Genomic DNA, 19,223 nt, shown 5'->3' with positions numbered 1-19,223 from the left:
GGTGGCCTTGGCGTCCTCCTCATTTTTCATTTGGGTTTGGCGGGAGCTCTCGGGCCCGCCCAGCCCCGCTTGGGCCCCCTCTTCCCTAACCCACTCAGGCCGTCTGGAAACGAGCTGGCTTTCCCCGCTCCGAATCTCTTGGCAAAGCCTGGCTCTGCCCCGGGAGGGCCGGGCTCAGAAGCCGCCATCGGGAGCGGGGCTCGGGCAGGGGGCGGCCCCGGCGGGGCGCAGGGAAGCACCCGGGCGGGCGGGAGAGCGAGGGAGAGCCGGGCGGGCGGCAGGGCACACACAGAGGGTCCCGCGGGGGCCGCAAGCTGCTCCGGCTCCCGCCTCGGCGAGTCAGCCACGAGCGGCCAGGTGAACCGCGCCCCGCCGCCGCTCTGAGAGCGAAAGTGAAGCCCTGGCGCCGAACCCGGATGTAGTCGGCGGGCGCCCGCGACCCTGCCAGCTTCCAAGAGGGCGGCCCCGTGGCGCCAATGGGTGGGAAGCCCGCGAGGCGGCGCGCAGGAAGCACTTCCGCCCGTTCTCCTTCCCGCAGTCCGCGGCGGGGCAAGATGGCGGCGCTCAGGGCTCTGCGCAGCCTCCGCGGCGTCGCGGCCCAGGCGCTGCGGTCCGGGGTCGGGGGCCGGCTGCCCGTTCAGCCCAGCAGGTGAGACTCCGGGCAGCCCTCGACGCGCAGCCCCCGAGGCCAGGGTTTCTCGGGTCTGGGGTCTCCGCGGGCCCTGTGACCCCCCCCCCCCCCCCCCCAGGAAAGAATGACCCAGGCCGGTGACCCCCTCGCCCAGGCCTTCTGTCTCGGGCTCCAGGATGCAGTGGCGCCCGCCTTGGCCGAGGGAGGAAAGAGGGTCTCGAGCTCTTTCCGCCAGGGGTGAAATCAGCGGAGGGGCGCCCGTGCCCTTGAACGTTAGTGATAGTGTCACCTTCCCCCTGTGCCTTGCTGCTTCTCCCGAACCTCATCACGGGTGGCGTGTGACTGCTGAAAAGTCTCGTTAGACGAGAAGAGGGAAGCACTGTTGCTGGAGATAAAGGAGGAGCACAAGCCAAGACACCTCCCTTGTCCCCGCGTCGGTCCCAGGGCATCACTCGGGTCTTACCTGGGCCGAGCCGCGGAGCCAGCATGCCCCTCCCCCGCCATGCACCGGCCCGGGACACCTCTTAGTCTTTGGTTGACCGTGAATAAGCACCTTTCTTGCGTTCATATTCACCAAGGTGGAAAGAAGAATATGATGAGAAGTGGAAGGAATTAGGATCCCTAACCTTGCATGCCCAGGAGTGACCAGGAATTAGGCTGTTAGTAGCAATGGGGCCTCTAGAGGTCCAGCTCGGTCTGCCTAAGCTACGCTGTGTGTCAGTCACTTGGCTTTGGAGAATCCCAGGCACTTCCCTGGGCCCACCTGAGAGTGAACGGGAACAGAGGAACCAAGCCCTGTTGAGGCCCCTGTGTCCAGGATCTGTCTTTAACTCCCTAGAGGTTCTCGGCAATGGCAGCCAGATATGGAATGGGCAGAGCAGTTTGGGGGAGCGGTCATGTACCCCACCAAGGAAACGGCCCACTGGAAGCCTCCGCCTTGGAATGGTGAGTTCCCAGAGCTCCTGTCCCAACTCACACCCATCCCTGCCCCACGCTGTTTTCCAAATGCTCTTGAGCTCTCTGTCAAGGCACGTTTTAGCAACCCCCCTGCCCCGTGCCATTTTTGCTGATTTTACTAGCAATGCCACAGACACGATAACAGTGATAGTATAACAGTGATAGGAGGGCAGGTATTTGTCAAGCAGAGAAGGAAAGGAAGAACATTCCGGGAGAAAAAGAGTAGGTCCCGGTCAACCCTTGAAGGTCCCTACTAGATTTATCTTTCTCACTGCAGCTTTTTCCAGAGGTTCAGTATATTTCCATGTCCTTTGGTAGCCAAGGTGGTTTTTCAAACCTTCAAAGGCACTGCTAGTTGCTTTTCAAAAACGTCACGGTAACAGTAGCTGAGTGCTTCCCAGGTGTCAGGAGTTTTGTATGACTTATTGCACTTAGTCCTTGCAACAACTCCATGAGAAAGATGCCAGTATTGTACCGCTTTGGAGGAAATTATGGTGCAGGGAGATTAAAACTTGATCCAGGACACATAGTTGGATTTGTGTCTGGGTCTGTGCGACTCCAAAGCTCATGGTGAAGGATTTGCGTTGCAAAGTTAAGCTCTGGCTTCAAACCTCAACTCTCCATTTACCAGTGAGTAAAGCGGCTCTTTCACAGCATCACTGTAAGGATTAAGTGAGATTGTAACGTGGACCGGTTAGTGTAGTGACTGGCACATGGTAGTAATCTGTCTCCGTGTAGGTGAGAGTTTCACAGATACTTCCTTGTTTCTGAGATTTGATCTTTGTTGATTCCATAGCCTGGGACGCTCTTCTCTGCCTATTGGAATCATTCCCTGTATTTAAGAACCAGCTCTTGGGGCGCCTGTGTGGCTCAGTCGGTTAAGCCCCCGACTTGGGCTCAGGTCATGATCTCACAGTCCGTGAGTTCGAGCCCCACATCGGGCTTTGTGCTGATAGCTCGGAGCCTGAAGCCTGCTTCGGGTTCTGTGTCTCCCTCTCTCTCTCCACCCGTCTCCCACTTGCACTCTGCCTCCTTCTCAAAGATAAATAAATGTTAAAAGTTAAAAAAAACAAAAAAAAAAAAACAAAAAACAACCAAAACCCAGCTCAGATCCTGCCTTCGTGAATTCTTCACAGTATTCTTTTCTTCCTTTAAATATTTAACAGCTAAGCCACTTAGTTGGTAACTCCGTTACTGGTTTCTCACGTGTACTTATTTCCCAAATTAAATTGTATGCTTTTTGAGGGTAACAGCTGTCATTCAGTGGTAGCAAGAATTAAATAGACATTTCCTGAGTAGTTGGGCATTCATCAGATAGATTTGGAAGGCAGGGTATCATGGTGGTTAAGAGCGTGGACCCTGAGGGGCGCCTCAGTGGCTAGTTGTTTGAACATCTGACTCTTGATTTCCGCTCAGGTCATGATCTCACGGTTCGTGAGGTTGAGCCCTGTGTCAGGCTCTGCGCTGACAGCGTGGGATTCTCTCTCCTCCTCCTCCTCTTCTCTCTCTCTCTCTCTCTCAAAATAAACACACTTAAAAAAAAAAAAAAAAAAAAAAGCCAAACGAGCTGAGCTAAATCCTGGCTCTGCCACTTGCTAGCTGTCTGAGAAATCATTTATCCTCTCTGGCCTCAGCTTCCCCAACAAGATAAAGATAATAATAGAATGTACTACTCGTATGGTTATTAGGGGAATTAAGTTAATTAAAATCAGTGAAGGGCTTAGGTTGGTGGTTGGTACCCAGTAAGAGCTATACAAGTGTTATCGGTATTATCTTTAAAAAGGTCTGGGGTGGGGGGGCACCTGGGTGGCTCAGTCTGTTAAGTGTCCGACTTCGGCTCAAGTCCTGATCTCACGGTGCGTGGGTTCGAGCCCTGCGGCAGGCTCAGTGCTGACAGCTTAGAGCCTGGAACCTGCTTTGGATTCTGTGTCTCCCTCTCTCTCTGCTCCTCCTCTGCTCGTGCTCTCTCTCTCCCTCCCTCTCTCTCTCTCTCTCTCTCAAAAATAAATAAACATTAAAAAAAGAAAAGGACTCTGGGAAACATGGAAGGGCGAGATTTGGGTGCCTGGGTGGCTCCGTCGGTTAAGTGTCCCAACTCTTGATTTCGGCTCAGATCATGATCTCACAGTTTGTGAGTTCAAGCCCCACATTGGGCTCTGTGCTGGCAGCATGGAGTCTGCTTGGGATTCTCTCTCTCTCTCTCTCTCTCTCTCTCGCTCGCTCGCTCTCGCTCTCGCTCTCTCTCTCTCTGCTCCTCCCCCACTGGTGCTTTCTCTGTCTCTGAAAAGTAAATAAACTCTAACAGAAAAAGAAAGAGCAAGGTTTGTGCGTGGTCCCCCCTCATGAGAAAATCTCGATCTCCCTTCCCGTTTTTCCGTGTGATGGTCTTCTTCCCCGTTATGTTGGCAGTTGGGAAGTTAACAAGGTGTGGATTGGTGAGGTGAAAGAGGGACGGGGAGAGGCTGACTCCTTGCTGTCTCCGGGGAGTCACCATTGGGCTCTGAACTATTTCCCACTTCTCAGATGTGGACCCTCCAAAGGACACGATGGTGACGAACCTGACCCTGAACTTTGGGCCCCAGCACCCAGCAGCCCATGGAGTCCTGCGACTAGTGATGGAGTTGAGTGGGGAGATGGTGCGCAAGTGTGACCCCCACATCGGGCTGCTGCACCGAGGAACCGAGAAGCTCATTGAATACAAGACCTATCTGCAGGTGTGAGGGCGAACAGGGGCCTGCTGACGGGACCTAGGCATGCTGTAGCCTGGGGCATTGCCAGTTTGCTGCCCCCAAAACCCCCGGGGAGGAGGGTGTTGAGGATGCAAGGACCGTTTTGGTTGGAGGACGGAGGGACGTGGCAAGGGATGTTTGAAATCCATCCAGATCTGGTTTATCTAGCAGAAATGTTTGGAGCCGGAACTACACCACCGGCTTTTCTCCGGCTGACTTTTGGCTGACCCCTTTGCCCTTTTTCGAGTGCCTCAGTTTCCCTGTTCTCATCATACCAGTACGTCAAAGCCGCGATCCCTGGGGGCAGGGAAAGGGGGGAGAGACGTCAGTTCCCTAGGACGAACAGCCGATTCTCGTATCTTCCGGCTGTCTTAAGTTTGTTTTCGAAACACTCAGTGAGTCAGAGTGACCGAGAGAGAGTTTGTGGCAGTGTGCCGTGTTTCAGGAGAGCTGTGTGACCCCCAGTGGTGAGGGTCAGGTTTGAAGGAATCGGGGCTGGGGTGAGCATCTGAAAGTTTTGTCTTCGTGTCATGAGGAGAGGGCTTGATGACACAGGGTGACGGGGTTAGGACAGAGCCAGCTGACTAGACCGCGCTGCCCCCGAGAGTCCAGGCACCGATGGTTTCTGGTCCCAGAGACCGTGGAGCTAAACGGTGCGGCATCAGGACAAGAACTGGCTGTCCCGGAGAGGGCCGTCGTAGCCCCGCCCCCTTCCTGGAAGCTGAAGCTGGTTCAGTGGTTCGGCAGACAGCTAGACTTGGCTTTCTTGGTGTCCCGGGGAAAGAACCCTTTCTCCCCAACTGTTCCCGCCAGAAGCCAATCCGGTCCTTCTCAGGGCCCTGTCTTCCTGAAACCTCTCACTCACCCCCTCACTCTGGCAGACTTGTGGGCCAGAGGAGCGTTGGCTGTGGTGTGCCGGGGCCAGCTCAAGCCTGCTCGCCAGAACAGAGTGGTATGTTTCCGGGCATTTTGTGAGCCAGTTGTTAAACGTAGCCATTACTGAAAATTAAATGATCTCGGCTTACAATTGATTGATTTTTTAATAATTTTTTCTTAACGTTTTATTTATTTTTGAGACAGGGAGAGACAAGAGCATGAACAGGGGAGGGTCAGAGAGAGAGGGAGACACAGAATCTGAAACAGGCTCCAGGGGGGGCACCTGGGTGGCTCAGTCGGTTAAGCGGCCGACTTCAGCTCGGGTCACGATCGCACGGTCTGTGAGTTTGAGCCCCGCATCGGGCTCTGTGCCGACAGCTCGGAGCCTGGAGCCTGTTTCGGATTCTGTGTCTCCCTCTCTCTGACCCTTCCCTGTTCATGCTCTGTCTCTCTCTGTCTCAAAAATAAATAAACGTTAAAAAAAAAAAAAATTAAAGAAAAAGAAACAGGCTCCAGGCCCTGAGCCGTCAGCACAGAGCCCGACGCGGGGCTCGAACTCACGGACCGTGAGATCATGACCTGAGCCGAAGTCGGCCGCTTAACCGACTGAGCCACCCAGGCGCCCCTTGGCTTACGATTTAATAAATTATATCAAAAGCCAGGGTAAGAAGTACTCAAAGCTCATCATTCTCTTATTCGACTCCTCTGTGCTCCTAAGTGATTGTATTGTCTCTGCATGGCAGAGACTGTGCTCCCCTGCCCAGTGCTGTGCTCAGTTATGTAACGTTGGTAGCTTAAAGCTGGCCCTGCTGGAGTATTTTCACCGTGGAAATGGACACACGCAACAAATCACCCCTTCAGAGATTTGACTTTTAAAGAAACATTTACCAGCATGCTACTGGATATCGGGTACTGCCTTGTTTAGCTCCTGAGACTAGAAGGCTAATGCAGCGTTGACTTTTTTTTTTTTTTTAATTTTTTTTTCAACGTTTATTTATTTTTGGGACAGAGAGAGACAGAGCATGAACGGGGGAGGGGCAGAGAGAGAGGGAGACACAGAATCCGAAACAGGCTCCAGGCTCCGAGCCATCAGCCCAGAGCCCGACGCGGGGCTCGAACTCACAGACCGCGAGATCGTGACCTGGCTGAAGTCGGACGCTTAACCGACTGCGCCACCCAGGCGCCCCTTGCAGCATTGACTTTTGATGCCCACTGAGAGCAATGGTTTTTGGCAGGCAGTCTGAGGGCTCCTGGCCTGTCAGGTGTGACCCAGGTTCTTCCTTCTTCCCAGGCTCTTCCATACTTTGACCGGCTAGACTATGTGTCCATGATGTGTAATGAGCAGGCCTACTCACTGGCTGTGGAGAAGTTACTCAATATCCAGCCTCCGCCCCGGGCACAGTGGATCCGAGGTATGCCCGTCTCCTTCCTGTGGCCCCGCTGTGAGCGCGGCCTAGCGCCCTTCCCGCACCATTCCCATCGTGGGAGCATCCAACCCAGGCTTAGTTTGCAGACCCTAGACGCTACCCACAACTGCTGTGTCCACTCGCTGTCGATCCTCTCGCTGTCTTCCTGTCTCTACAGTGCTGTTTGGAGAAATCACACGGCTTTTGAACCACATTATGGCTGTGACCACACATGCCCTGGACATTGGGGCTATGACCCCTTTCTTCTGGATGTTTGAAGAGAGGGAGAAGGTAAGAGAAGGAGGAAAGGATAGGCTAGGCAGGGAGGTACAGGAAGTGGAGAAGGTAGGAAGGAGCCAAGGGATGGAAAGGAGACAGAACGAAGAACACGTAGAGGAAGAAGGTATATTTAACTTGGGTTCTGTCCTTGAGGAACTCTGTGTCATGCGGGGTTGGTTGGGTACAAGAAGGCAGAGGGCAGGGGAGTGGACCACCATGTTGCTGGACTTAGGGGCCCAGGACTTTGTCACTAATTCCCAGTGTGTCCTATCAAGATGTTTGAATTCTACGAGCGCGTGTCTGGGGCTCGGATGCATGCTGCCTACGTCCGGCCAGGAGGTGTGCACCAGGTGAGCTGGCTCCCTTGCCTTCTTGAACTTTCAGTCCATGCCTGTATCCTCTGTGGCCACTGGAGGGCAGCCCCGGCTGATGGAAACGCCAACCCTGTAGCCCTGGGGCAGGGAGGCTGAGCTGTACTCTCTGTCCTTCTCCGTTTGGCTTCTAGGACCTACCCCTTGGGCTTATGGATGACATTTATGAGTTTTCTAAGAACTTCTCACTTCGGATTGATGAGTTGGAAGAGGTAAGGTAGGAACTGGTGGGAAGAGTCCCTCTTTTCCTCTCAAGAAAGGCTTGTGGGCTTTAGTGTATGTGCTGCCGAAGCAGCTTGTGGGTTTTAGTCCCTAGTTGTAAAGAGATACAGAGGCATTTGGAGGGAGGTGTGGAGGGCGTTCACGCGCTGGTTTTCTTGATTGATAGATGCTGACCAACAACAGGATCTGGCGAAATCGGACAGTCGACATTGGGGTCGTAACAGCCGAAGACGCACTTAACTATGGATTTAGGTGGGAGGAATGACTTCTCTCCTTAGGGGGCGCCTGGGGGGGGCGGGCTCGGTCGGCTAAGCGTCCAACTCGGTTTTGGCTCCAGTCACGATCTCACGGTTTGTGAGTTCGAGCCCCGCATCGGGCTCTGCACTGACAGCGCGGAGCCTGCTTGGGATCCTCTCCCTCTGCTCCTCCCCTGCTCTCTTGCACACACTCTCTCTCTCTTTCTCTCTCAAAATAAATATTTAAAAAAAAAAAAGACTTCTCTCCTTGGGCACGGGGTAGTTCCAGCCTGATATCTTGGCTTCGGGAAGGTGTGGCGCCTTCTGGGCCATGCTCCGAGCGTGCGGGCGGAAGAAAGCGTGCCTCCTCTCTTGGTCTGTGGAAAGTGACCTTGTTCCCATCGTGCCCCGCAGTGGCGTGATGCTGCGGGGCTCAGGCATCCAGTGGGACCTGCGGAAGACCCAGCCCTATGATGTTTACGACCAGGTGGACTTTGATGTTCCTATAGGCTCTCGAGGGGACTGCTACGACAGGTAAGGCCCATGTCCCCTCGGCTCGTTTTCCAGCTGCTTCCCCTCGTCTGACTTGTCTCTTGGCTACTTTCTTTATGCCCATATTTTCCCATATCTGCTGGAGCTCTTGTGTCTGTTAAACAAGGTGGTTTCTTGAAGCACTTTCACGGGTGTACATCTCATTTTGCCCACATCCTCGTGTTTTAGATGGAACTAGTTTTGGCTGAGAAAGCCGAGGCATAAAAAAGGGAGCGATCGGCCTGGATTGTCCTGTTAGTGGGGGTTGAGACTAGAATCCTCCTGACCCGGGGCTCTTGCCACCAGAGTCTAAGCTTCACGTTCCATTCTTGTTTGCTGACCCTGAATGAGATTTGCTTGTTTTCTTTTTGAGTCAATTTGACCCTTACCCATTCTGCGGTCCAAGAAGTGTCTAAGAGGGCAATTGAAGAGGGAAGTACTGCAGGACACGGTAGGGGGAGAAGATCAGGAGAGGACAGGGGGCAGGAGCCAGTACCGGAACCAGAAGACTGTAGGTTTTACCTGGGGCCAAGCCAAGCAGAGATCCCGCACTAGGAGAGAAGAGGAAGGGGAAAAAGTCAGCCACCCCTCTGCGGGTCAGCCACGGGCGTCCTTCCCGGCCTCACGTCCCGTGCCCTGACCGGTCCTCTCTCGCTCTGAGCCTGTCTCATCCACCCCAGGTACCTGTGTCGGGTAGAGGAGATGCGCCAGTCCCTTCGAATCATCTTGCAGTGTCTCAACAAGATGCCTCCTGGGGAGATCAAGGTCGATGATGCCAAAGTGTCTCCGCCTAAGCGAGCAGAGATGAAGGTTGGCCCCGGGAAGAGGGCAAAGGGAAAGGGGCCAGCAGCCAGGGAGGGGTACCCTCAGATGACCTCCTCCTCCTCAGTTTTCCTTTTTGCAAGAATTCGCCATATGAGTCTCAACCTCCCGTAGCCTCCTCTGTCACTCTGTCTTCTCTGCTTCCTCGCTCGCTGTGTGGGTTTTCGTTTCCCCGAGGGTAGAGGTTATTTTCTGTGCTGGGGAGGGGGAGGCCCGGGAAACCTTTGGACCGGCTTACCGATCCTCCCTTTTTGCTCTTTCCAGACTTCCATGGAATCACTGATCCACCACTTTAAGTTGTATACAGAGGGCTACCAGGTTCCCCCGGGGGCCACGTACACTGCCATCGAGGCTCCTAAGGTGAGGAGGGACGGGGAAGGATAAGGCTGTCTATGTGCTGGGGGACCGGAGACAGATGTCCAAGTAGCTGCTTGGTCGCCAGCGCGAGAGAGGACACGCGGGCCGATAGAGAGGTTTTCTGGGCAGAGGAGAGCGTTCTTCCTGTTAACGGAGGCAGCGACCTTTCTTCCTTGGACAGGGAGAGTTCGGGGTGTACCTGGTGTCCGATGGCAGTAGCCGCCCTTACCGATGCAAGATCAAGGCTCCTGGTTTCGCCCACCTGGTAAGAACCGACCCCGGTGACTCTCCCTCCAGTAGAGGAGTCCGTGATTTCTGACCTTGGTTGAGATTTTCACGCACGTTCCTTGCTTCTTCCACCCTGCTAATCTTGCCTAACACTGTTGCTGTCTCAATCTCTCCAGGCCGGTTTGGACAAGATGTCAAAGGGACACATGCTGGCGGACGTTGTTGCCATCATAGGTACGCGGCCTGTCTTGTAACAGACATGCCACAGACGAGGGAGTTCGGGACTCTGATTGGGGGCAGAAAGCGAACACTTCCTGTTCAGCACAGACAATGGGCCCAGAGCCACATCCTCAGTCTCCTGGGCACGGTGATGGGTTCTGGATTTTGGATAACACCGTGTTTTTCCTCCTCCCGTCGGTCTCTTAGGTACCCAAGATATTGTGTTCGGAGAAGTGGATCGGTGAGCAGGGGAACAGCGTTTGATCTCCCTGCCGGTCTGCTTCCTCCTCAGAGCCTGGCCGTCTCTGGAAAAGGACTCTGTGTGTGTGTGTGTACACGTGCGTGAACATTTAGCTGTCAGGCTTTCCGTGCATGTACCAGAAAAGGAGAAATTATAATAAATAAGCCGCCTTCCGGCCCCTGTGCCCACCTGTCTTCCTCAGTATCTTACTGCCTTTCACTTTGCTAGGAAACTCAAGAATGTTAATTAATTAACCCTGCTCTTCTCTCTGAGACTCGGTTCTTGGCAGTCTTTCCTGTTCCTCGCCACCCCCTTCTCTGACTCTTGTCCTTCCCACTTCTCCATTCCCCGTTTCCTCTTTTCCCCTTGGTTCCCCCCTGCCCAGAATTCGCTGCCTACACAAATTGGTAAACCCCTCTGCCTCTGCCCAAGTCCTGGGTCAAGCGTCATGTGCAAGGGAAAGGGCTGTGGTGGGCTCTCAGGGAATTTGAAGGGACGGTTTACTCCAGATGTATCTGAACAGGGCGGGGGTGACGGCGGGTGGACGCGGTCTTTCTCAAGTGCGGGAGTCCCCCTTTCCCCTGGTGGCAGGGGCCTGGTCACTGAAGGCCTGAGGCGCGAGAGCCCATATCGAGCTCCCTCCGTTGGCCCTTCCGGGAGCCGCCCGGGCTCTAATGCAGGAAGGGGAAGGGGCCGAAGCTGGGGGAAGGCGGGGCAGGAAGAGGGGAACTCTGTGGTCAGGGAGCCACTCGCTGAGCACAGCTGCACAGTGCTGGCAGCGCGTCCGATCCCCGGCTCGCCGCCCTTCAGCTCCGGCCCAAGATGATTCCAGCTGTGCTCTTGATCGTCCTCCTTTCGGTGGAACAAGCAGGTGAGCGGGTTTGGTGCGGGACCGCGAGCCGGGCTCCGGGCTGGGAGTCAAGGGCACGCGTCTGGGGGCCGAGGCAGGGGCAGAGGGGGGCTGGCGGCGGGCAGGTGGGCACGGGGCTCAGATGGACACCGAGACCTTGAGGCTGGTCCCGTCTGGTCCCCATCGGGGTGTGAGAGTCCTGGTTCCCTCCCTTGTGGTCTGGACTTCTTCAGGATCGATAGCGGGCAAGGCTTCAGCGTGCCAGGGAATGGTTGTGTGATGTAGGGCCGGTCTGGGGAGAAGCTCCCTTCCCCATGATCAGCATTTCCTGTGTGGTGTCTTTGGGCCGGTCCGCCGGGAGGTGATCTCTAGCTGGTTAACGATACTGACAGAGCCCCTTCAGGAAGGCAGGAGCCCATCCTTAGGCTTGGGAGTGAGGCAAGGACAACCAAAATAGACCCGTGTTCTGCCTCCGTGGGCCATGGGTCTCTGGCGTAGACCATTCTGCCAACAGCCGCCATGAGTGTGGGCAGCACGCGATGCCCGGCTCCAGAGGCCTGAGCACCGGCCAAGAGATGGGGGCAGATGTGGGGAGTTCTCAGCAGCTCTAGGTTTCCGGTCACTCAGTGTTCGTTCGTTCTTTCTCTTTCTTTCTTTCTCTTTCTTTCTCTCTCTCTTTTTCTTTCTTTCTTTGATGTTTATTCATTTTTGAGAGACAGAGACAGAGTGTGAGCAAGGGAGGGGCAGAGAGAGAGAGGGAGACACAGAATCTGAAACAGGCTCCAGGCTCTGAGCTGTCGGCACAGAACCCGACGCGGGGCTCGAACTCACAAACTGTGAGGTCCTGACCTGAGCCAAAGTCGGACACTCAACCGACCGAGCCACCCAGACCTTGTCACTCAGTTTCTTGATCCGCCACCCCTCGCTCGCTTTGGGCCGCCCGTGTGTATGGTTTTTGAAGAGGGTTGCCGCTGAGGCTTGGGGAGGAGGGGGTGAGTGAAACGTCAGGGAGATGGGACATTGAAAGATTGGGGAGGGGGTCCAGCAGCACCCCTGTGCAGCAGAGGGAGGGAGGGATTCCGTGACTGCCAGCATGCTGCCGTGAGGCGAGAACGGAGCAGGGGCACTGAGGCAGAGGGAGGGGCATGAGCTCTGACAGCAGAGAGCCTGGAGTTGAGCTCCAGCTCTCTCCCTTCATCCTCTGGCCCTCCAGGAGTTAACTTAGCTCTTCCCAGCCTCAGTTTCTTCATTCGTAAAATGGCAACCACGATGTCTCCCCCCCCCCCCCCGGCCCCCCCACGGGGTAGTTTTGAGATTTACGTGGTATTGCGTGAAATCGCGTCAGGGCATAGAAATTACTCCACTGACCTCACTCGTGTGCCCACGAGCCCTTCAGATAGGGGCTGAGGGCAGACGGGGGCTGGTGCTCAGACCCTATTTGTTCCTTTTAAGTTTTTATTATGTATTTTTGAGAGAGGGAGACACACAGAGCATGAGCAAGGGAGGGGCAGAGAGAGGGAGACACAGAATCCGAAGCGGGCTCCAGGCTCCGAGCGGTCAGCACAGCCCGACACCGGGTGCGAACCCGTGAAGCTTGAGGTCATGACCCAAGCTGAAGTCAGACGCTTAACTGACCGAGCCACCCAGGCACCCCCCCACCCTTGTTTGATTTTTGTTTTAAGTTTCTGTATTTATTTTGAGAGAGAGAAAAAAACCCAAGCAGGTTCCCCACCACCAGCACGGAGCCCCTTGCAGGGCTCAAACTCCCCAACCGCGAGACTGTGACCTGAGCCGAAATCAAGAGTCGGAGGCTTAAGTGACTGAGCCACCCAGGTGCCCCGCTGTTTGATTTTTTTTTTTTTTTTTTTTTTTGATTGCACAAAACTTCCTCTCTCCGAGGCCCAGGGTGAGTGAGTAACAGGGCAGAGTGTCCGGACGCGGAATCCAGCCTGCAGTCGTCCCGCCGAGGCTGGGCCGAGAGGCTCTCCCGGCCGTGCGCAGAGCCATCGGGATCTGTGAGGCCTAGGAGAGCAGACACCTGTTTTTCCACTTCGATGTGTCTTGCGGTGGGCCCGAGGGTGATGAGGCTGGGGCTCAGGGATAACCAATAGCTGCCTTCCCTCCCTTCCCCGGCTCACATCCTTCCTGTCCAGCCCTCAGCCACAGGTCACAGGACTCAGCAGAGACACTCCTGTGGTTTCTTCAGTGAAATTTGTCACCGCCTGTCCGTCACCCTGCCCCTCTGGGCTGAGGTTTCGGTCTCAGCCCAGTGAATTCAGATAAGTCCCTCGAGGGCTGTGAAGTGCTCAGTGGCGCCTGAGGAGCCGACAGCGCGAACCCAGGGGGCTCGGCTCTTAGCACCTACCTGTAGGGCGCCATCGGAGTGGTGCCCTCCGTGCTTCCTGTCCTAGCCCTGCCCTAGTGCGAGGGAGAAGAGGGTAAGCCGAGAGGAATAGGATCCAGAGAGGAAGCTCCAGTGTCTCTCTCCTCGGAGCCTCCCCGCCAGGCCCCGTCCTACCTGCCGGAGCCCTTTTCCTCCTGTCCCCTGGACGCCAGATCTTCCCTGATGCCCCGACCCCTCGGGCCCCCTCTATCCCCTCAGCCGCCCTGGGAGAGCCTCAGCTCTGCTATATCTTGGATGCCATCCTGTTCTTGTATGGTATCGTCCTCACCCTGCTCTACTGCCGACTCAAGGTAAGGCTGGGGGAGGCTCGGAGGGGGGAGAGGGCTGGCAAGAGGCATGGGAGGGCCGGCCGAGCAGCAGGGCTTTGAGGAGCAGGAGTGACAGGGGCTCCCCACGAAGTTAGGAGGGACGGGGTTGGGCCACTGACTCCGCCGTTACTGATTACCTTTCCCCCACTCCAGATCCAGGTGCGGAAGGCGGCGATAGCCAGCTATGAGGTATGGACCCTTCCGCGCGTGGGGGTCGGTTTGACGGCCTCTCGGCCTCGGGGTCCGCGGCCTCCGGGAGGGCGTGAGTCTTGGGTGCCGACCGGCACGAGCTTCAGAGCCCCCGCCCCCACACCCCATCCCTAGCCAAGTCACGAGTGGAATATTCGGCGGGTGACAAGGGAGGGTCACGTGGAGAGTGACCATGAGCACGGGCGGGTTGGATGTGGCGTGTTATGTGCGTTGGTGGCCATGTGGGCACGTGGCGTTCCTGCCCTGGAGTGTCGCTGCGAGGACCCTCCTGCCCCGGGGGCCTGCCACCTCCCCGGGAGGGGACGACGCTGCCGCGGGACCCTGAAGGAGGGGGCGGGTCTCTAATGCCTTTGCCCCTTTTGCCTCCGCAGAAATCAGATGGCATTTACACGGTGAGTGACCCTGTCTCCCTCCACCCCAGCCCCGGGAAGTCGGCAGAAGAGGGTGGGATTTTGTGTGACTGTTGGAAGACACGGGGTCTGTGGGGGTGGGTGGGAGCCCTGACCATCCTCTGACCTCCGACCCCAGGGCCTGAGCACCCGGAACCAGGAGACTTATGAGACCCTGAAGCATGAGAAACCACCCCAGTAACTTTAGGACAGATGCCCTTGGCCGCATCCTTCCCCGCCTGTTCTCCTAGCCCTCATGGTCGGCGTCACACATGCCTCCCGTTAATGCCAGCTGACCCCGTCTCTGCAATGATGCTATGCCCGCCCCCCCCCCCGCCCCCGCCCCCCCCCCCCCGTTAATGTGCACACTGGTTCTTCCTCCCCGTCGAAGACCTGTGCTCAGATGCTAGTCATGAACGTTTATATTTTCGCCTCCCCTCCTTTCCTCCCCCTTCTCTTTCCCGTCTCCCACCCCCACTCGACAATGACAAGAGAGGACCACCAATAAAGCTGCCACAGACTGGACCCTATTCGTTCATTTACCACGTATTTATTCGGCCTCCACTGGGCACTAGGCTGGGTTCTGAAGATACCATTTTTAAGTAAACAGCCCCTGACCTTACAGAGCTCACAATCCAACAGACATCAGGCTGACCCTTGCCTGGTCAAAGGGACGAAAGCTGACTGTGGCGGCTGGGGCCGAGGCCGGGGGGTGGGCAGGAATGAGACCCCTGGCCCCAGGTTCTCTGGCACGGAGCTCGAACAGGGAGTGAAGTGTTGGGAGTCTGGGCCCATTTAGAAACATTGGAACCCAAGAAACGACGCCCGCGCCCGCTTTCCGTGTCTGGCCACTGAACCAAGGTCGGGTCGTGGAGAAGCCTGGCTGTCCAACCCTCCCCCCGCCGCCCCCCTCCCCCCAGATCAGAGTGGGCTTCAGGGAACAGCGTGGGGACAACCCGCAATGCACACATACATGGGCAGTGGCATGGCTGAAAAGCCAAAACCCAACATGCAGGATAATGGTGTGACAGAGCCTCGGAAGGTTTCACGGGAACAGTGGGTTTTCGGCGCGTCTGGGGCAAGAGGGACCTCAGAGGGCCGGGCCGGGGGTGCGGGTGGGTGAAGCAAAGGGGAGCAAATTGGGTCTAGATGGGGGGAGGGCAGCTCCTCCGAGCACGTAGGTGGGTGGCCGGGGCTTCACCCTTGTCAGTCCCCGTCCTGCTTGTGGCTGTGCCAGGAAGACAGGATTTCCTGTGGTATCTGAATCCCCCCCAGATGCTGCCACTCCTACCTGTGACCCGGAAGCCCTGTCAGAGTAGGACTACCCCTGGCACTCCCCGTGTTGGGGAAGACTGGGCACCACGCAGCGACTCACCCTGTTGAGAGTGTTTCCCAGCTTGCTTGTAGTATTTGATCTGGTCGGTAACCCGGTGGGGGGGGGGGGGGGGGGGGGGGGCAGGCTCTTTGAAGGTAATTAACCTGTCCGAGGTCATCCAGCAAGTGACACACTGAGACCTCTTTGTCCCCACACATCTTCCCCTGTGAGAAAAAAACCAGCGCGGGCGTCTGGGGAAACCGTGATCTCAGAGGAGATGCGAGAAGTGAGCCACGGCCGGGAGGTAACTGTTTTACACGCAAAGTGGGAGCGAACATTTATTGGAACGTGCCTACTTTTCGTGGCCCTGCATTCTGGTGTGTGAGTGCCCCCCCCCCCCCCCCCCGTCGGCCCGGCCTGATTTCCACCCCATTTTGATTTAATCCAGGAGACCTTAGCTGGCTGTCCTGTCTGCTAGTTTCAGTTCTGGCCAACTGTGAACGGCACCCGGGTAACAGTGGGGGAGGGGTTTGGAAGGGCTGCTCCCCAGACAGGGGGTCTAGGTGAGAGATTTTCAGCGGAAGGATTGGAGCACTTTGGGGGGGGTGGGGGGGCAGGGGAGTGAATCCAGGTATTTTCTGCAGGAGTAGTCCCCTGGCTGAGAAGGGAAGGGAGGGTCTTGGGTTCATTTTTGGGAAGCTGTCTCCTCTTCATAGAATGGTCAAGAGGAAGTTCGGGGGGGGGGGGCGGGGTAGGAGGGCAAGTGCCCTCTTTTCCTGTGACGGCCAGGAGTCTAGGGACTCAGTTTGTGAATCTTGCCTGCCTTTCACCGTCCCTTGTGCAACGCAGAGGCTCTTCTGTCTGCTGCAAAGCAGTTCCCAGGCTTGTGGGCAGAAGAATCCCAGACAGAGCCCCGCCCCGCCCCGCCCTTTGTCTCCCTCTTTTGTCTCTTCAGCCCTCCTCTCCTCTCACCGAACCCCTCTCCCAGTGGGAGCCCATCTCTCTGTTCTCCCCTCACCGATTCCCGATTCCCGGTCTCCCAAAGCACCAGGCTCGCACCTGACCCCTTCAATATTTATTGTAGAAAATAAGGGGCGGGTTGGGAGAGGGCTCTAGGCCTGGCCAGTGGGAGTTCCAGGGCCCAGCTGGGGGTGGAGGACAGTGGTCTGGACACCTCACTGGGTGGCAGGCTGTGTTTTCAGGTCCATGAAGTTGTTCAAGAAGTTAATCAGGTCAGTTCCAGCCTTCTTGACCAGGGGAGTTAACTGCTCCTGGGTCTTCTCGAAGTAAGCCCTGTGTATTCAGAGGATTAGCGGTCAGTGTGAGAGACCAGGGGCCTTGTGGGTGGTGGGAGATGAGACCCAGCTCCCCAGACTTTAGTGCCTGGTCCATCCTGTCATGACCACCACACTCGGAGGAGGAGAGACAAGCCCTCCCCTGGGCAGAGGAACAGACCCTAGAAATTGAAATTCAAAGCCTGTCCAAGAGGGTCCACAGGACCTATGCGGTGGTGAAGGAATCTTTCCATCCCACTTAAACCCCATCCTCCCTGGGGCGCCTGGGTGGCTCAGTTAGTTAAGCATCTGACTTTGGCTCGGGTCATGATTTCACAGGTCGTGAGTTTGAGCCCCACGTTGGACTCTGTGCTGACAGGTCACAGCCTGGAGCCTGCTTCGGATTCCGTGTCTCCCTCTCTCTCTGCTCCTCCCCTGCTCGCGCTCTGTCTCTCTCTCAAAAATAAATAAACAGTAAACAAAACAAAAAATTAATCCTCCCTAACCCCCACCCTTGAGCTCAGTCTTCTGTGCAACCTTTGATCTTCCCTTCTTTCTCTCTATAGCTCCCTGGTTCCTGACCACCACCACCCCCTCCCCCGCCTTTTTTCTTTTCTTTCCTTTTCTTTCTTTCTTTCTTTCTTTCTTTTTTTTTTTTTTAAAGATTTTATTTTTAAGCAATCTCTACACCCAATGTGGGGCCTGAACTCACAATCCAGGGACCAAGACTTGCATGCTCTCTCCTGAGTCGGCCAGGTGTCCCCTGAACCTTTTTCACTGAAACTTACTTTGCCTGGGCCTGAAGCTCTGGGCCCTTGGCCTTCTCCACCAGGTCCTTGCCGTAGTCAGTCACCATCTGGAAGTACTGAGAGACCAGTCTCTGTAGACTCAGCTCCTCCGCCTGTCTCCTCACCAAAGCCCCTGCACGCACGGAAACACACGCACGCGCACATACCTTCTTAGCTGGATACCCATCAAGGAGCTCTCAGGCCCCTCCCCAAACAGGTACCCAGCTCCAGGAGCTTTAGAGGGGGAACGATCTATCTTTTGAGCTCTCTGGTGGCTAGAGCGGGGCATAGGAGCGCAGCCAGATGGGTAGCTACGACCCCCAGCACCTTCTCCTTTGGGACCCCTCTCTGTACCACACCCACCTTCAAGGCTACAGATGGTGAGGAGTAGCACAGCCATTGCCAGCAGCTTCATGGTGGTGACGGTGGGGAAGGTGGCCTGGAAACAGGTGGGGGTAGGGGAGGGGCTGAAGCGGAACGAGCTTCATTCATCTCCCTCCCCGGAGATGGCTACTTAAGTACCCACTCCGACCGGGTTCCCTCCCTTCCCACAATTAAAACCTGGCCTTTGGATCCCGACCACACCGCTTGCTCCCTTACCCTACTGGGTCAGTGTGTGTGTCCTGGTCGTCTGTTCCTGCTGACTGGGGAGACAGGGGCTATATATATGGCTGCTTCCCCACGCCCCCTGTCAGGTGATAAGGACTGTGGAAGGACCCGATGGGGCAGGGGCCATGTTGGAGTAAACAAGTCAGAGAAATGGGGGAGGAGAGGACAAGCACGTGGGGGACTCATGGTGAGGGGGGGCGGGGCATGGAGAGGCAGGCCTTAGTGGAGTCCAAGGGGATATACTCCAGGCTTATTCAACATTCACTCTTTTGGGGTCTGGGGCTGGCAGCCCTCGGATTTGAATACTGCAGGGGGGCCCCTGGGTGGCTCAGTTGGTTGGGCGTCTGACTCCAGCTCGGGTCATGATCTCGCCGCTTGTGGTCCCGACGCCCACCCCCGCGTCGGGCTCTGTGCTGACAGCTCGGAGCCTGGAGCCTGCTTAGGATTCTGCGTGTCCCTCTCTCTCTGGCCCTCCCTCCCTCGTGCTCTCTCTCAAAAATCAACATTACAAAAATGTTTTTAAAAAATGAATGCTGCAGGAAGGGTTCCTAGTCTCCCCTGGGAAGCCCTGACATATGAAGCCCGCAGCAGCTGTTGGTAACTTTGTCCCATTGTGGGTAGATTTTCTCTCCCCAGAATCATCCCCTTCACTGTAACTTGGCAGACCGGAATTGGGAACAGAGGAAAGGAGAAAGGAGTAGAAATCAGGGGATGGGGTGAGGGGAACGAGGATTAGGAGAGTCCTGTGACGGGCCAAAGGGCAGGTATGATCGCATCTCTCCAGTGTTCAGTTAATGTGTGACAAGAAGGGAGAAAACACGAGAGCCCAGAATGACCCTCCCGAGTGCTGATAAATGAGGACACCCCACCCCCAATAAAACAAATTCAGAAAGTAGCCTCTGCCTTCTCCTTCCCAAACGGTGGGCCCTGGCAAGAAAGGAAGTGAACGAGAGTCCTCTATCAAGGATAAA

At 56.1% G+C, this 19,223-nt stretch overlaps 3 protein-coding genes across 4 annotated transcripts; 2 read left to right on the top strand and 1 right to left on the bottom strand.

Annotated features, from left to right (window-relative positions):
- Positions 1 to 515: 515 nt before the first annotated feature.
- NDUFS2 (NADH:ubiquinone oxidoreductase core subunit S2) lies at positions 516 to 10,291 on the top strand. Its single transcript, XM_040452368.1, has 14 exons — positions 516 to 649; positions 1,470 to 1,576; positions 4,112 to 4,302; positions 6,485 to 6,605; positions 6,778 to 6,890; positions 7,154 to 7,228; positions 7,384 to 7,461; positions 7,638 to 7,723; positions 8,122 to 8,241; positions 8,919 to 9,048; positions 9,325 to 9,420; positions 9,599 to 9,682; positions 9,822 to 9,879; positions 10,072 to 10,291. Exons 1-14 carry the CDS (start codon positions 555 to 557, stop codon positions 10,107 to 10,109), a joined length of 1,392 nt encoding a protein of 463 aa, XP_040308302.1. The 5' UTR covers positions 516 to 554; the 3' UTR covers positions 10,110 to 10,291.
- A 541-nt stretch (positions 10,292 to 10,832) lies between these two features.
- Positions 10,833 to 14,796, top strand: FCER1G (Fc epsilon receptor Ig). The gene is made up of 5 exons (XM_040452389.1): positions 10,833 to 10,976; positions 13,558 to 13,649; positions 13,821 to 13,856; positions 14,249 to 14,269; positions 14,406 to 14,796. The coding sequence occupies exons 1-5, from the start codon at positions 10,928 to 10,930 to the stop codon at positions 14,466 to 14,468; spliced, it is 261 nt and encodes an 86-aa protein (XP_040308323.1). The 5' UTR covers positions 10,833 to 10,927; the 3' UTR covers positions 14,469 to 14,796.
- Positions 14,797 to 16,680: 1,884 nt separating this feature from the next.
- APOA2 (apolipoprotein A2) lies at positions 16,681 to 18,374 on the bottom strand. 2 transcript variants are annotated; one of them, XM_040452387.1, is made up of 4 exons: positions 18,249 to 18,374; positions 18,007 to 18,082; positions 17,644 to 17,776; positions 16,681 to 16,874 (listed from the first exon to the last, which is right to left on the bottom strand). In XM_040452387.1, the coding sequence occupies exons 2-4, from the start codon at positions 18,056 to 18,058 to the stop codon at positions 16,757 to 16,759; spliced, it is 303 nt and encodes a 100-aa protein (XP_040308321.1). In that variant the 5' UTR covers positions 18,059 to 18,082; positions 18,249 to 18,374; the 3' UTR covers positions 16,681 to 16,756. The 2 variants fall into 2 exon arrangements, with proteins under 2 accessions (XP_040308321.1, XP_040308322.1); XM_040452388.1 differs by having other exon boundaries at positions 18,244 to 18,282.
- Positions 18,375 to 19,223: the final 849 nt, after the last annotated feature.

The sequence above is a fragment of the Herpailurus yagouaroundi genome, unplaced genomic scaffold (genome assembly GCF_014898765.1).
Source record: "Herpailurus yagouaroundi ecotype Mexico unplaced genomic scaffold, PumYag 207, whole genome shotgun sequence".
In the NCBI taxonomy this organism is placed as follows: Eukaryota; Metazoa; Chordata; class Mammalia; order Carnivora; family Felidae; genus Herpailurus; species Herpailurus yagouaroundi.
Note: the sequence above shows the minus strand (reverse complement) of the source record. Positions and strands in the feature narration are given on the sequence as shown.

What these genes read in the sequence shown, in the direction of transcription:
- NDUFS2 (XM_040452368.1), top strand. Translation starts at nt 555, where the DNA reads ATGGCGGCGCTCAGGGCTCTGCGCAGCCTCCGCGGCGTCGCGGCCCAG. An exon ending in GAAGCCTCCGCCTTGGAATG is followed by an intron (nt 1,577 to 4,111) that starts GTGAGTTCCCAG and finishes CCCACTTCTCAG; the next exon opens with ATGTGGACCCTCCAAAGGAC. An exon ending in GCACTTAACTATGGATTTAG is followed by an intron (nt 7,724 to 8,121) that starts GTGGGAGGAATG and finishes CGTGCCCCGCAG; the next exon opens with TGGCGTGATGCTGCGGGGCT.
- FCER1G (XM_040452389.1), top strand. Translation starts at nt 10,928, where the DNA reads ATGATTCCAGCTGTGCTCTTGATCGTCCTCCTTTCGGTGGAACAAGCA. An exon ending in TGCTCTACTGCCGACTCAAG is followed by an intron (nt 13,650 to 13,820) that starts GTAAGGCTGGGG and finishes CCCCCACTCCAG; the next exon opens with ATCCAGGTGCGGAAGGCGGC. An exon ending in AATCAGATGGCATTTACACG is followed by an intron (nt 14,270 to 14,405) that starts GTGAGTGACCCT and finishes CTCCGACCCCAG; the next exon opens with GGCCTGAGCACCCGGAACCA.
- APOA2 (XM_040452387.1), bottom strand. Translation starts at nt 18,058, where the DNA reads ATGAAGCTGCTGGCAATGGCTGTGCTACTCCTCACCATCTGTAGCCTT. An exon ending in CACCATCTGTAGCCTTGAAG is followed by an intron (nt 17,777 to 18,006) that starts GTGGGTGTGGTA and finishes CCGTGCGTGCAG; the next exon opens with GGGCTTTGGTGAGGAGACAG. An exon ending in GAGCTTCAGGCCCAGGCAAA is followed by an intron (nt 16,875 to 17,643) that starts GTAAGTTTCAGT and finishes CTGAATACACAG; the next exon opens with GGCTTACTTCGAGAAGACCC.